Source organism: Sceloporus occidentalis, unplaced genomic scaffold (genome assembly GCF_023333645.1).
Source record: "Sceloporus occidentalis isolate IW3139 unplaced genomic scaffold, rSceOcc1.0.p SCAF_9, whole genome shotgun sequence".
Classification (NCBI taxonomy): Eukaryota; Metazoa; Chordata; class Lepidosauria; order Squamata; family Phrynosomatidae; genus Sceloporus; species Sceloporus occidentalis.
Genome location: NW_028316989.1, coordinates 2,045,305 through 2,060,186, shown reverse-complemented (window position 1 = coordinate 2,060,186; position 14,882 = coordinate 2,045,305). Strand labels below are relative to the sequence as shown.

The window sequence follows — 14,882 nt, the reverse complement described above, 5'->3', positions numbered from 1 at the left end:
CCTCTGCAGAGATGGACCCTCCAACATTTCACAGATGAAATGAAAGATGGGATATAAATGAAACAAACCATAACAACAACATGCTGCATTATCCAACAAGACCTCATTCCTTCCTAGAGTCTTGGATTGAATCCAAATAGGCCAAAACTCCAGTTGTTAACACATGGGAGATTAGTACAATAACATCCAAAACCCACGTAATAGTGATTCCTGGGCCAACCAAATGCACAAAATACATCTTTCAAGCATTCAAAGAGCCACTGGCTTCTTCATTAAGACAGAGATGTTAAAAATCATTGCCTGATGGAGAAGCCAGTGAAGCTTTGAAATCTTGCAACGTGTATTTTCGCATTTGGTTGGTCCAATAAAAATATCACTGTTTTGTGTATTTAGAATGTTATTGGACTTTGCAACATGGCCAACATGGCTAGCCCTGGATATGTTACCTGGTAGACTGTAAAATAACAACAACAACAACAACAACAACAATAATAATGGGATCCATGACTGCAGCTCTTCCTTTGCATAATGTCTTCTGTACAGCATTACATCTGCTCTGTTGCCCACAGTCCTGCCAGAGTTCCCATAGACCTCCTTCCCAAATTGCTCACTTGCAATCTTCCACCAGCTCTTTCTGGAGCTTCTTCCACACATCACCCACGATCGGGTCATTGGCAACTTCAATGGTTTTGAGAGCATCCAGGTTTTTCGTCTGTTAGGGAAGAAAGCATGTAATTCTGGAGGACCTAGCAATGCCTAGTGAGAACACTTCTCTAGGCATTTCTACATCCTCCAGGACAATTCTATGGCATGCTCAACTTTTGCTCCCAGAAAATCCAGAGTAAATGGTGTTTCTTTAAATGCACCACAGAATTGCCATTTCCATGTGAAAATGGTTCTCAGTTGAATCCGGCCTTTAGCCCTGTGCCATGAAGACATGTCACAACAAGTGCAGGGAGGAACCAATACAAGTGGTCCATGTCTTACCAGTCTTGCATGAATGTACTCCATGCTGTTCATACAGGCTATTCGGTGAACAACATCCTCCCAGGATGATGTGACGGCCACCATGGGTTTGGTATCGTACCACGGCAGGTAGTAGTAGCGGTTCCCTGGAACAGAATAGCCTGGAGTTGCATGGCATCCATTTGTGAGGCTGGTTCCATTAAGGCATGAAGCTGTCTCACACTATCCAGTTCTAGCACTATGTCTGCACTTTAACTGCCATGTATCCATCCTATGGAGTCCTAGGATTGGCAGTTTTTGGGGAGACATTTAGAAATCTCAGCCAGAGAGCTCTTGGGTCTTAGCAAACTACAAACCCCAGGATTCCATAGGATGGAACCATGACAGTTAAAGTGGAACCATAGCACTATCATTGTGTAGTGTGAATGGACCCCAGGTCAAAGTATGAGTCTATCCATATCCCAGGATTCCAGAGGATGCACCAAAGCAGTTAAAGTGGAATCAGAGAGCAGCAATTGTGGGGTGTGAAAGGACCCCAGCACAGTGTGCATTCTGCAACATGGCTGTTCCCTGCAGAATGTGCATGGTGCAATGAGGCAATGGCTGAGTCCATTCACCATTTCCCATAGGTTGTGCTACAGTGGCATTCAATGGAGAGATTGCATGCTCCTCTGAGGCAATGTTGCATCTCAGACCTTGTTTCCAACCCACTAGGCTTTCTAACCCTGGCTCCTTACCGTCATACACAGCATGGCAGTACTGAGTGGTGGAGGCAAAAGGTTTGCAAGTCCCGTCAAATTTGTTGCCGTAGTTCCCAATGCTGACCTCAAACTGGATGTGTTCCTTAATGTTGGCCAACATTGTTGCAGAGTAAAAGACGACGCACAGTCCGTACCGTCGCTGGGGCAAGAAGCGCTGCGGAAACAACCCTTGAGAGCTGTGATAGGGAAGTTGTCTATTTTAACTCCCTAATCCCCCATCATGTAGCATCTTAAAGACCACCAAATGCATAAGGGCACCAGCTTTCTGGCATCATGGAGTGTATGGAGCAAACATTGGTCCAAGTGTGGATAAAGTGAAGAGAAAGGCGAGAAGAGGACTCTAAGACCAAAGTACAGTAGAATGAAAGAAAAATTCTGCATAGCCATGGAAAAATGTTTACGCTCTTAGGACCTTTAAAGAAAAGTGAGTTACAGTACAACCCCCATATTCACAAATTTGGTATCACTCACCCACATCTGAAAAAAAAGTTCTCTCTAGGCATTTCTAGATCTTCTGGTGTGATTCTATGGTGAACCTCCAGCCCAAGCATACTATAGAGTCATGCTGGAGGACCTTGACATGCCTAGACAAGTGTTCTCTCTAGGCATTTCTAGGTCCTCCAGTGTGGTTCTATGGCCAGCCTCTGGCCATAGGACCTAGAAGAGCCTAGAGAAGTGTTTTTAAATGGCTAGTCCTGTGTCCTTTTTGCAAGAACGATCTCCAGACCACATTGCAAGATACCGTGGGCTGTATGTCCTTCTTCCATGGTTACCTCCACCCTTTTAATTGCGTCTTCGGGGATGTCATCAATCTTCTGGATAGGGATCGGCTCCATTTTGATGCTCAGCTCCACCAGAACTCTTCCTCGGTAAGCAATCCCTTCCTCCTAGGAGATACATAGAGAAAAACATCCTCTGGGATCCTGGGGTTTGTAGTTTTGCAAGGTCTTTCACTTTCTCTGCCAAAGAGGGCCAGGACCTCACCAAGCTACAAATCCCAGGATTCTGTAGGATGGAGCCATGGCAGTTAAAGTGGTGTCAATTTGCATTATTTCTATGATGTAGATGCACCCTGTGTAAGTATTTAAAACACTGTAAAGGTTAGGTCTTTAAAATGTAAGAGAAGGAGAAGAAGCGGGTATTTTTCTTCTATTTTGCATGTTTCCACGCTTCTCAAAACCAGTTTAAGTTTCCATTACTGATGCCTCTCAGAACAACTGCCCCTTTTCTTGCAAGAACTGGACCTGGATGAAGGAGGCAGACTTACCATCCCAATGCTGACATTCTCATAATCCTCTTCTTCAGTCATAAACTCCTGTGGAGTCCCATACAAAGTGAGGAAGCTTGGTCCAAAAGATGGCAAGAAACCCGAAAAGTCCTCTGAAATCAAGAAAGAGAGAAGGAAGAAGCCATGCAAGATCGCTCTTGACAGCCATCTTGGGATGCTATGGATGGCAACAGAAGACTCTTTTGGATGGGTCTAAAGCAGTGGTTCTCAACCTTTGGTCCTCCAGGTATTTTGGCCTCCATCTTGTCCAATTTGGCAAGGAGAGTCCAGATTAATCCTCTGTCATCCCACTTTTTCCAGCTGCTTTTAAAATGTCCCAGTTTTTATCTCCTTCTCCCATGTTTGCAGCTTATTTCAACTGCTGCAAACCGAGTTCAAAGTGCAAAAATAGTTTGAATTAGAATTATAGACTCAGTTAACAGTATTGCATCCTTTTATTACTAATAATTTATTACTAATAAATTATATTGTAATAGTAAATGGATGCAGTTAACTGGGAAGAAGGAAGAGGAGAGCCGGGAATGGAGTCTTGCCCTTCCCAGTACACTCAGGAAAAAACAAATTCCTGCAGACTTTCCCAGTTTGTCTGTCCTTCTTCACTGGTAATTTTGCCATCTGGACCACATTCTGATGTTGCTTCAACTTTAACTTTAATGTGAGAGAGAAAGAAAGCTCTCTTACTTTTATTTTGCATGTCGGTTCCAGCGCAAGAGATCTCAGAGAGACTTAGAAAAGTGGTCCCTAGGATTTTGCCATCTCCGCTTGGGTCCCTAGAAAACCAAACACAAGAGTTGTTGGAGTTGCTGTGGAAGACTTTGAAAGACTCTTAAGATGGGGTTTGCAGTCCTTGTTTGCATCATAGCCAAACGTTTACAGCTGGAGGGTCTTGAAGTCTTATCCAATACTACTGGCTTTAAGGATCAATGAAATTTGGATTGCCAAGGCTTTGTATTGTGCTTCGGAGAGGACTTAAAATGGCATTGCTCACCCGTCAAAGGTGGACAGTTTGATGAGATCACAGATGGACGGCATCTGCAAAAGAAAAGACACGTTGGTTAAGAAAATCTTCAGTTTTGTTCAGTGGAACAACTCTGGATGGATAAAGGTTAGTTCCCAGGATTCAGTCAGTTAAAGCTGTGTGTCAAATGGCATTATTTCTGCAATGCAAGTGCAACCAAAATTTGTGCACAATGAACCGTCAGAAAGTAAAGGCATCACTGTCTCAGCCACCCATGAAAATAAAGTTTTGGGTTTTGGAATATTTCAGATTTTGGATTCTGGATAACTGAGACTCAAACTGTATTTGTATTCTGTGATATGGGCCTAAGAGATGCACTTGCATGACATCTATGTTTTTGATGCACCCTGTGCTTACTGGTGTTGTTGCATACTACTCTCTTTGCAATGGATTTTATGTGCTGAAAGTCTAGAAGGTTTAGTCCAAAAAATTGACCCAAGGAACCTGAGTCGGTTTATCCATGGGTCAATTTAAGTAATGTACTTTAACTCTTATTAAAAAAAGGAACCATCTCCTGGTGAAAGGCAAGAATGTAATCTGACCTGGAAATACTGACTCTTCTCTACTCTCTCATCCATCCAGATTTTTGTATGAACACAAACAGTTGTGCCAACTGGAATTTTGTAAGTTCCTTGGCATTGTTTTCCTTTGCTTTGTCCCTTAGATTCTTTGCTACGGATGTTACCTTTGACTTATCCAAGGGTCATAGCATTAAAAAAATGGAAAGGAACCTGAGCTTCTGGGTGTCCACAACTGAGCAAAGGGACAAAGTGGCATGGGAAGAGGTGACCCTTCATGTCTTTGAGCTCTGTTCCCAGTTCTAACAGCCTTCTCTTTCTCTCCTAGCCTTAAGGTGCTCCAGCCTTTCCTCCGATCAATTCTGCTCACCCACCTGCATCGGAAAGGACATGCGCTGGTTCCACTTGGGGTTGGCGTCTTTAAAGACGATGCAGGTTTTCAGCTGAGCATGTCGACGCAAAAGGAGAGCAGGTAAGGAAAAAGAAACACGTTTGTGGCTTTTAAGACTCTTCATTAATTGTTGTTGCTGATTCAACCATAACTCAAGACATTTCTGACTTATGGGGACCCTATCATGGGTTTTCTTGGCAGGATTTATCCAGAGGAGGTTTGCCATTGCCTTCCTCTGAGGCTATCTATCTATTGGATGGCATTTGGAATCTGGAAGGAAGGGCTGCTACAAGATCTATCTATCTATCTATCTATCTATCTATCTATCTATCTATCTGTAGGATGACATTTGGAATCTAGAAGGATCTGTCTATCTTTCTGTCTGTCTATCTATCCAGCTGGTCCAAGGATTGTTTTAACATGAAAATCTGCCCGAATGAGGTTTAAGAAAAAGAAAACAATAAGCCCAGGTGCATTTTACCCACCACTTTCCCTGCAAAGTTAACTTCCAGAGAAGGATCCACAGAGGTCCCTGTGGGGTCTTCAGTCCTGGCATAACTCACAAGGCCTTCTGTCACTGTAGAGGAAAGCAAGCAGCAATCTGGTCAAATTGTTGTCTGTTGGCAAGATGGGATTTCCTAGGCTCTATCTTTGTTTCTTTTCTTCCATCAGGTGAACATTTTTACCATCCTGTCAGGGATTTTGCAACTCTGATTTTGGAGGCTATCTTAGCAGGGAGGCAGAATTTATATTGGGAACAATACTTTTCTTTTATTCCTCCCGTTGCAAGATCCTCGGCCGCTGTGTAATGAAAGGACTGCTTGCTGAGCTGAACCGTAAATAAATAAATAGTATTGTACTTACTTTGAGGCATATCTTGGGCTTGGTATACGTAAAGCTGAAGGGTGACCACGCGGGCCGCTGGCCGAGCCGTCGGCTGTAAAAGGCTGGTCTCTGAATCGCCTCTCTCCGATACGAAGTCCGTATCCTAAGGAGAGAAGAGACCAAAACAGAAAAGTCGAGCTCTTATTAGGATGCTAGCAGCAACGTACCTCACCCAACAAAGGTGGATATTTCAATTCCGACCTTATTTGTTGTACACCCATCGAAATGGCAATTGATACAGAAGCAAATGCCAAACATTTGACTGAACCTCCATCAGGATCAGCTAGTAGCTCCATCGCCCCCCAGCCAAAATAGAGATCCCAGGATTCCATAGGATGGAGCCGCAGCACTTAAAGTGGTGTCAAGGTGCATTATTTCTACAATGTTGATGCACCTTATGGTGGTCCTATGAACAAAAGACCTCCAAGATCCCCACTTCCTTGACTGCTATCTGTAATGTGCTCTTCTTCTTTCTTTCCCTATTGGCTCTGATGTTACCAAGCAATGTACAGTTACTCTTTTCCAATCTCAATGGCTTCTGGGGAGAGTTCAGGTTTGCTACAGTTTTGGATTCACTCATCATGGGTCTTTTTAGGTGTCCATGGCACCTGCAGAACTCTCCTCCTGAAACCTAGCATTTCAGATGGGGTTGATTTTATTTGGGATGGGGGGAAAACTTACCGGCACATGATCCCCTGCTCCTAGGACGCAAAGGCTGACTTTCACATAGCCCCTTAGTCCCGCGTTCAGGTTAGCTGGGTCATAGAGTGCAAGCCACCTGGAAAGCAGAGCATGACCTGCGGAAAGGAAACATCAATGTTTCCAGCATTCAGCATTGTTATCTAGATGCAACCGTCGGGTTCTCTAACACTCTTCCATATCTGATTGTGCATTTTTGGAGGACTTTCTCAAAGGAAGGGAGCTACAATGGAGAGGAAGGAAGAAGGCACTGTGGTTGACGGAGGAACTGGTAGCCCACAAGGCAATAGCAGGAGGTGACTTCCATCTCAAGTAGAGCAGTGAATCTGCTCTGGTTTTTCATCCAAACTTTAAAGGAGCTATGCAAGGTAATGAACCTATTTTTGAGGTTATAGGGCTCGGCTGATCCAGAAAAGACCCGCATACCTCAAAAGAATTGCAACAAATTCTGGGTTGAGCGTACCTGGGGATTCATAGACAAGGCCAATCTCAATCTGCAAAAACAATGCACAAGGTGGCATTACAATAGTGCTCCCAGCCAAAGGAGGAAGAAAAACAGCTGAGACAAAAGGGGAAAGGAAACCCACTGTTTCGATGTGATGAAAATTGGAAGGTTCATTGTTTAAATGCCATGGTTGCCTCAGCCTTTCTTTTGGTGCCCAAACACAAAATTAAGCTTGCTAAAAGCAAGGTACAGAGGCGAGGAAAACCACATGCTATAACAAGAGCATATCTCTCCCTATTTGAGGAGCACCTCTAGACAAACTGTGATGAGTGTGTCATCCGATTTGACCCAAAGTAGCAGCGCTCACCTTGAAAACTCCAATGAGCGAATCAGCTCTCATGGCTCTGGAATTCAGCACCTATGGAAAATGACAATTGTTATGTGGAAATTTCCCTCCCTCCTTCTGCTTCAGGATTGCATGTGTGTTGCATTGTGTGTGTGGGATCATGCCTGTGTACATGCACACATACCCATACATTCCTCATCCCCACATCTCTCAATGATTGCCACTGAGATAGTTGTCAATATGGCAGCAGGATTGCTATGGGATTCCTCCTCTTCCATGCTCCAGAAATCTTAAATGAAATTGCTGTCCAGAGGCTCTGTTGCTTTGGGGCAATGAAGCCATGCTGGATCCTATTGTTGTTATGGTTGTTGTTGTGTGCCTTCAAGTTATTCTGATTTATTGAGACTTTGTGGCAAACCTATTGTGTCGTTTTCCTGGCAAGATTTGCTCAGAGGAGGTTTGCACTGCCTTCCTCTGAGACTGAGAGAGTGTGACCTGCCAAAGGGTCCCCCAATGGGTTTTTATGCTCAAAGGGGGAATCAAACCCTGAGTAACTCCAGGTTGTTTCAGGGATGCTCTCCATGTGCTAAAACACATCAACAGGTTCAGCAACCCCTGACAGATCCAGAATAGCTTCTGTAAAGCCCAATGTGGATTCACCACCACCAACCCTAAGGCAACAGAGCTAGGAGCTGCTTCTTCCAGTCCTGGAACAACTAATTTTAGCAGCATTGGAACAATTGCGGTTTTCCATGCTGAACAACTGACTGGCTGGGCCTGGATGCAAGAGCAGAGAGAGTGGAACTGCAGGCCGTTTTCGGAGTGGGGCATGGAGTATTGATCTCTGATCTATTCCTGAAGGGAACCGGTGCAGCTCACTTGCCTGGATGGTAATGAACTGATCAAAGAGTCGAAGAGGCATCTCCTTGAAGTTCTGGACAAATACCTAAAGGGGAAAAAAGAAAGAAAGAAAGAAATTTAGCAAAGAATTGCATCTTGACATCTGACACAGATAAACTGTAGTTGGGATTAGTGACGGGATTTAACCCAACATTAGCTTTGTTGCTGTTCTTTTGTGTCTTCAAGTCATTTCCAATTTATGGTGACTCTAAGGTGACCCTATCATGGGGTTTTCCTGGCAAGCTTCTTTGAAGGGGGTTGGCCATTGCCATGCTTTGAGGCTGAGAGAATGTTACTCACCCATGGTCACCCAGTGGGTTTTATGGCTGAGCTGGAATTTGAAACTTGGTCTCCAGAGTCATAGTCCAATGCTCAAACCACTACACCATGCTGGGTCTCCTAATATTAATGTTATGCCTCTCCAAATTTCTCTTTTGTTTGGCAAATCTGTGCTTTCAGATCCCATTGAGTCCAGCTACTGTACAATATGTTTGCTAGGAAGGTTGTTTCCTAGCTAGTTTGCAGGACCTTCCCCAAGTTGAACCTAGAGCCCAAGGAAAGCCAACCTCATTGTAGTAAGGATTGTTCCCAGCTTTGATCCGTGTCCTGAAGACGTGATCGCCAATGTACACCTTCACCACGGGCTTAATGTTGTTTTCTTGCAGCTGTCGGCATTCAAGGATCCTTACTCGCACCTGCAAAGGAGAGAGGTGACGCGGTCATCACGCCTTGCAAGCATCTTTGGTGAAGCCTCTTTGCGATGTATGTTGCAGAAATAATCCAGGTTGACACCAGTTTAACTGCCACGGCTCAATGCTACGGAATACTGGGAATTGAAGTTTTGCGAGACAATTAGCCTTCTCTGTAGTGCCACAACAAACTACAATTCCTAAAATTTCATAGCATTGGACCATGGCATATACCTTATAAATAAGATCAGGTTTAATTTCTTTCTCTGCTAAATCCTGTGTGAGGACTGATAGACCCTTCAGCTTTATGCATCAACTACGATGCTTGACCATCATTCCCTTTCCTTTAAATCTCTGGGCCTGGGATGCATTACCTGAAACTCTTGCTTCTTGTTTGTAAGCTCTCGCACGGGGGTTGGAGACGGCATTTCGACCATGGCCACCTCCTTTGGAGCCAAGTCTTCTAGGAGGGACTCCTTTGCACAAATCGAGCAGCACACTGGCAAGGATCGGAAGAGAAAAGTGCTGTAAGGATTGCATTGGGACAGTCCGTTTGCAAAACCTTGGAAACATCCTGGGCACTGCCTTGGAACCGATGCGAACGGTAATTGAAATACAGTAAAGTGAGGTTTGCTCAGTACAAATTTGCAACTCAGATACTTAAGGTTAGTATCAAGGTTTGCTTTTTGAATTAAAAATATATATATTTTCAAGCCAAGGATGGTGGAATCCATGGATATGGATGACCCACTGTATACTTTAACACTAAATTTTGGGTACCATTGCTTCTTTTTCCCTCTGGAAATTTGCTAATGACTGGCAACCCATAGCTCAGGAAATGCTAGCAGTCCAAGGACCACCACTTTAAGTAACACTGGTTTGTTCCACTGTTTAAAAGTAGTTTCCGTCACCTGTTCCACTACTTGCAAGGTTGCTGGGCAGACTTAGCTGGAAACCCAACCAAGGGCACATGAGTGCCAAATAGTGTCGGCCACTTACGTAATTTCCTGTAATCGTATTTCTTTACAGGCACAGCTACAGGTTCTGGAGGGGTGAAGCAGATCCTGATAGTGATGGTGCACTGGAATATAGAGTCATAGGAATTTCTTTATCAGCTTGTGTCAGGAGAAAAAGAAAGCAGTGGGTGGTTCCAAAGCCAACATGGTAGTAATTCTAAATACCAACTGACCAAGGAAGGAAGGAAGGAAGGAAGGAAGGAAGGGCCTGACCTGCTTACATATCTTGAATGGCAACTTGATTTGCAAAAAACAACAGGTACTGCTTTTTACGATACGGAAATAAGGGCTAATCTGCACTGCAGAAATAATGCAGTTATAACGCTCCAGTAATTTAAACCATAGGATGCAGCCATAGCAGGTAAATTAAAACTATAAATTGCATAGCATGGAAGTCCCTGTCTCTTTTGTTTAGGACTGACATGCTTTAACAGATTTAAACCAACCTGGTTTAAACCATCTAACTCTGTCATTGGCATTAGAGATCTCCAGGATTGTACAGGACGCAGCTATAGCAGGTAAAGTGGAGCCATGGCGCGGTAACTGCACAGTATGGAGGTCCTAGCTCTTTTCTTTGGACCTGGCTTGCACCTAGGTATCTAGATATTACTCTTGGGTCTCCAGATCCCTCCATGGCTTACGCCTGTGGTCTTCATATCGCTGTCCTTCAGAGGCTGGTTTCTCAGGGTGATCATGACATTCTCTTTCTCAGCAGCTCTCGCGAGGGCAATGTTGGCGGTACCGAAATTCCTGCAGTGGGAAAGAAAAGGGGCAGTCAACAAAGAACTTCAACATATTGAGCCTTATGGTTCTGTGGCTATACTAAAACTCCCCAAAACAGGGGTTACAATCCATGGCTGGGTTTCCAGTTGTCCAATTTTATTTTTAAATGAAGGTGACGGTTTTGCATCCATGGCAAGTTTTCAAGTGTGAAATGTTTGGGGTGCATGCAATAGCCATATCGACAGCCAGCACAGTGTAGTGCTTTGAATATTGGACTGTGGTTCTGGAGACCAGGGTCTGGTTTTTCACTTTGCTATGAAACCCTGTGGGTGATCTTGGGCAAGTCACACTTTCTCAGCCTCAGGGGAAGGCAATGACAAACCTTTGGCTTAGGCTCATGTGGACAACATCAGACAAAGTGGCTGAACTCCATAAAAACATCAGCCAAAGGCGGGGGGGGGGGGGGGATACTAATCTTAATTCAAAGGCATGGCTGTGTTTGTCTGGAAAATCAGTACGCAAAGGGATCTTGTAGCGCCTTTGTGACTAACTGAAAAAAAGAAGGCTTGGGTCTATTTCTTGAGATGCATGGAGAAGTAGACTCAAGCCTACAAAAGCTCATGCTACCAACTTCTCTCTTTCATTTAGTCTCAAAGGTGCGACAAGATCCCTTTGCGTATCTATTCATCTTGAAGATGTCTCAAGACTCTAGAATAGTGGTTCCCAAACACTGGTCCTCCAGGTGCTTTGGACTTCAACTCCCAAAAGCCCCAGCCAGCTTGGCCAGCAGTCAGAAACCCTGGAAGCTGAAGTCAATATCATTGTTTATTGATTAGGCCTTAGGCCATCTTGAAATAACACAAAAAGGGGTTAAAACGCACTAAAAAAGCTAAACTATAATAAATCTAAAATATGGAAGCTGAAGTTAAAAAAACACCTGGAAGAGCAAAGTGTGGGAATCAGTGCTCTAGCATCACATCCGCAATGAGGGATGAGACAAATCCTCAGCTCTGGGGAAAGAAACCCCTGGATGCCTCGTTTTGGGTTTCTCTTGGGGTTCACCTGGCTTCAGCTTTAGGGTTCCATTCCTGGAAATGAACTGTTGCAAAAGATTTATTGTTCAGAGGCTCGTCGCCCAAGTACCACGCCAAGGTCTGCGGAGGAAGCAAGGAGAGGGGTTAGGTTGAAATCCAGGCTAAATCCAGAACATTGTGATACCACCTGAGACCTCGCCACCACAATCATAGATACAGCTGTTGAGGAAGAGGAGACAGGGCCTTCTCAATGGTTGCCCCAAGGCTATGGGATTCTCTCTCACAAGAGATTTGGATGCATCCACACTAAAGCAGCTTGACACCACTTTAAGTATCATGACTTCTACTGAATCCTGGGATTTGTAGTTTGGTGAGATACTCCGCCTGGTCTATCTGAGAGTTGTGATGCCTCACCAAATTACAAACTTCTGGTATTCTGTAGGATTGTCATGGCAGTTCAAGTGGTGTCAAACTGCTTTAATTCTGGTGTGAAGTTGAAGGTTTCCACAGCCGGCTTCCATAGTTTTCTATGGGTTTTGTAGGCTATTCTGGAAGAATTTATTCCCAATGTTTTGCCTACATCTGTGGCTGGCATCTTCAGGAGCATCTTCATCCTCTGAAAGCAAAGGGGTGGATTAGAGCTTTCAAACTCTAAACTGGCCTAGTGGTTTGAGCATCTGGCTTCAAATCCCAACTCAGCCATCAAACCCACTGGGTGACCTCTGGCAAGTCACATCCTCTCAGCCTCCTGGGAAGGCAATGGCAAGCCTCCTCTGAACAAATCCTGCCAAGAAAACCCCAGGATAGGGTCCCCATAATTCGGAGGCGATTTGAAGGCACACAACAGCAGCAACAGCAGATACAGCGAAAGGCGCTTACCTCATTCCAAACAGGGTTCTGCTCCTTCTGTACAACTCTTGTGTCTCTTTCCACATCTAAGAGAAATAAAACACCCCATGAACCATTCCTTTCTCCCGCTTCCCAGCTTACAAGGTACAGGATTTGCACATTGGACAAACCACACTCTTGGTCATTGCCCCAAGTTCTTTCAAAAGGGTTGGAAAATTGACTTTTGAACTCGTTTCTGAATCACGCTTTTCATCCATTGAGTTCACTGTTGTCTCCTCTGACTGCCAGCGGAGTTTTGGATTTGGTGGCAACTAGAAATTTTGCAGAAAGCAAGCAACTGAGCCAAGATTCTTTGCAGGTTGCATACTTGCTTCCATTCCTATGTACTGTGGCCTTTTTGCATCCCATGAAACCAAAGCATATTTGCAGACTGGGCAATAACCTTATTTATTTCTCAAAAGCAGACAAAAGTACATTACTGTTTTACCTCTGAAGGAGCCAGTCACATAAGTGTCAGGCTGATCTGCATTTTCGGGGGGTATGCGAGCAGAGACAACCACAAGACGCAACATCTTGTGCGCCCCTCCGATACGTTCCTCTCCAAACTTGGTTCCTGAGCAAACAGAGTGTCAGTCCTTCTCCTCCTAAGAAGCTTTTCCGATTATTCGATCTGACCCGCTCTTTCATATGGATCCTTATGGCTTTGCTAAGGAAAGCACCAGGTCATATACAACAATCAATTCCAAAGTTGTATCTGATTTTTTTTCTTCCTAAAGGCAAAGGGAATGCAAATTCTTCCGGATCTGGTCAGTAGAACCAAGGAGGGCTGACATCATAAAGCAGAAGACAAGAGACAGAGCTTCTAAATAATGATGTCAGAACAGAAAGGTACGAAGAACCTGCCTCTTAAAAGATTTTGTAAGCTGGCTTGGATCCCAAGGTAGGACAACAACAACAACGTGAGGAAGAACACTTGAAGAGTGGCTTATATTTAAATTAAAGTACTATACTTCCTTATCCATGGATTTCTTATCCATGGATTCAAGCATCCATGGCTTGAAAATATTCCAAAAACATATAAATTCCAAATAGCAAACCTTGATTTTGCCATTTGATATAAGGGACACCATTTTGCTCTGCCATTGTAGCATCCACGGATTTTGTTATCCTAGAACCAAACCCCAGCGGATAATAAGGAAGGACCCACTGTATTCTCAAGTTTCATTTAAAAGAGCTGTTCTTTCTTTATGTCTCCACTAGATGTCCTCCATAACTAGCCAGATGCTACTAACAGCAATCCCAAACCGGACAGTTTGGAGAAGTTACTACTCTAGCCAGGAGTTACACCACTTTTACCAAAGATGAAAGGAACTATGGTCCTAAAAGGCAGGTGTATATGTGTGTGTAAGGGTTGCTAAAAATGTTCACCGATTTGTCACCAAATGGTTTTGACCGATGGTGCTACTTTTCCATGATGATGGGATTGCATGCTTCTATAAGGCATTATGCGGAGGGCAGTATTGCTTTGCACATTAAACCTCCTTTGACTCCATATATGTATGCGCTGTGTGCCTTCAAGCTGTTTCTGACCTATGGCAACCCTAAAGTGAATGCATCATGGAGTTTTCTTGGAAAGGCTTTCTCAGAGGAAGCTTGCCATTGCCTTCCCCTGGGGCTGAAAGAATGGGACTTGAGCAATAGTGGGTTTCATGGCTGGGCTGGGAATCGAACCCTGGTCTCCAGAGTCATAGTCCAATATTCAGACCACTATGCCATGCTGAGAATGAGACAGGGCCAGAAGATGAAACTCTCAGGTTGGATGGTGTTCAACAACTGGGGTACAGTAGAGGACAACTATGAATAGCACTTGTTGCAAGCTTTCGAAGCTCCATGGGTTTCTTCATCAGGCAAGATGTTACAAACCAAACAGGAGGAAAACCAATTGGAGATGTTCGTCTTGCCTGATGAAGAAGCCCATGGAGCTTTGAAAGCTTGCAACAAGTCTATTGTGCATTTCGGTCAGGTGATAAAGGTGTATCACTGATGGATTTTTTGTTTGCATTTGTTCACTGGCCAACGCAGCTGCCCCAGCATCTTAAGACTAGCGCTGTGGCTAATGACACAACTGGACGCAAGCCATGCCCAGAGGTGAAGATTTTTACACAGCTAAGTAGAAATAAAAAGACGATAGAAACAATACAAACAAAACAAAACATAAAAAGAGAAGCATTCTCACTAGTAATCCCTATGTCATCCAGTGCGACTTCTACCGGACATTGGCCATAGAGTCACACTGGAGAGCCTAAAGATTCATAGAGAAGACATATTAATGAAATCCATCAATAATAGAATCC

General features: G+C 44.1%; 1 protein-coding gene across 1 annotated transcript in view; it reads right to left on the bottom strand.

Moving 5' to 3' along the window:
- Positions 1–13,100, bottom strand: part of FER1L5 (fer-1 like family member 5) — a 35,977-nt gene extending 22,877 nt beyond the window's left edge. Inside the window, exons 1-21 of the mRNA XM_089538183.1 lie at positions 13,016–13,100; positions 12,559–12,614; positions 11,708–11,799; positions 10,564–10,672; positions 9,906–9,987; positions 9,281–9,405; positions 8,784–8,912; positions 8,201–8,263; positions 7,339–7,389; positions 6,953–7,020; positions 6,509–6,605; positions 5,807–5,930; positions 5,428–5,519; positions 4,926–4,994; positions 4,004–4,047; positions 3,689–3,785; positions 2,995–3,105; positions 2,501–2,614; positions 1,704–1,881; positions 988–1,112; positions 612–712 (exon numbers count right to left, since the gene is read on the bottom strand). Coding sequence (XP_089394309.1) covers positions 612–712; positions 988–1,112; positions 1,704–1,881; positions 2,501–2,614; positions 2,995–3,105; positions 3,689–3,785; positions 4,004–4,047; positions 4,926–4,994; positions 5,428–5,519; positions 5,807–5,930; positions 6,509–6,605; positions 6,953–7,020; positions 7,339–7,389; positions 8,201–8,263; positions 8,784–8,912; positions 9,281–9,405; positions 9,906–9,987; positions 10,564–10,672; positions 11,708–11,799; positions 12,559–12,614; positions 13,016–13,100 — 2,012 coding nt within the window. The remainder of the gene's footprint in view (positions 1–611; positions 713–987; positions 1,113–1,703; positions 1,882–2,500; positions 2,615–2,994; positions 3,106–3,688; positions 3,786–4,003; positions 4,048–4,925; positions 4,995–5,427; positions 5,520–5,806; positions 5,931–6,508; positions 6,606–6,952; positions 7,021–7,338; positions 7,390–8,200; positions 8,264–8,783; positions 8,913–9,280; positions 9,406–9,905; positions 9,988–10,563; positions 10,673–11,707; positions 11,800–12,558; positions 12,615–13,015) is intronic.
- Between the last annotated feature and the right edge of the window lie 1,782 nt (positions 13,101–14,882).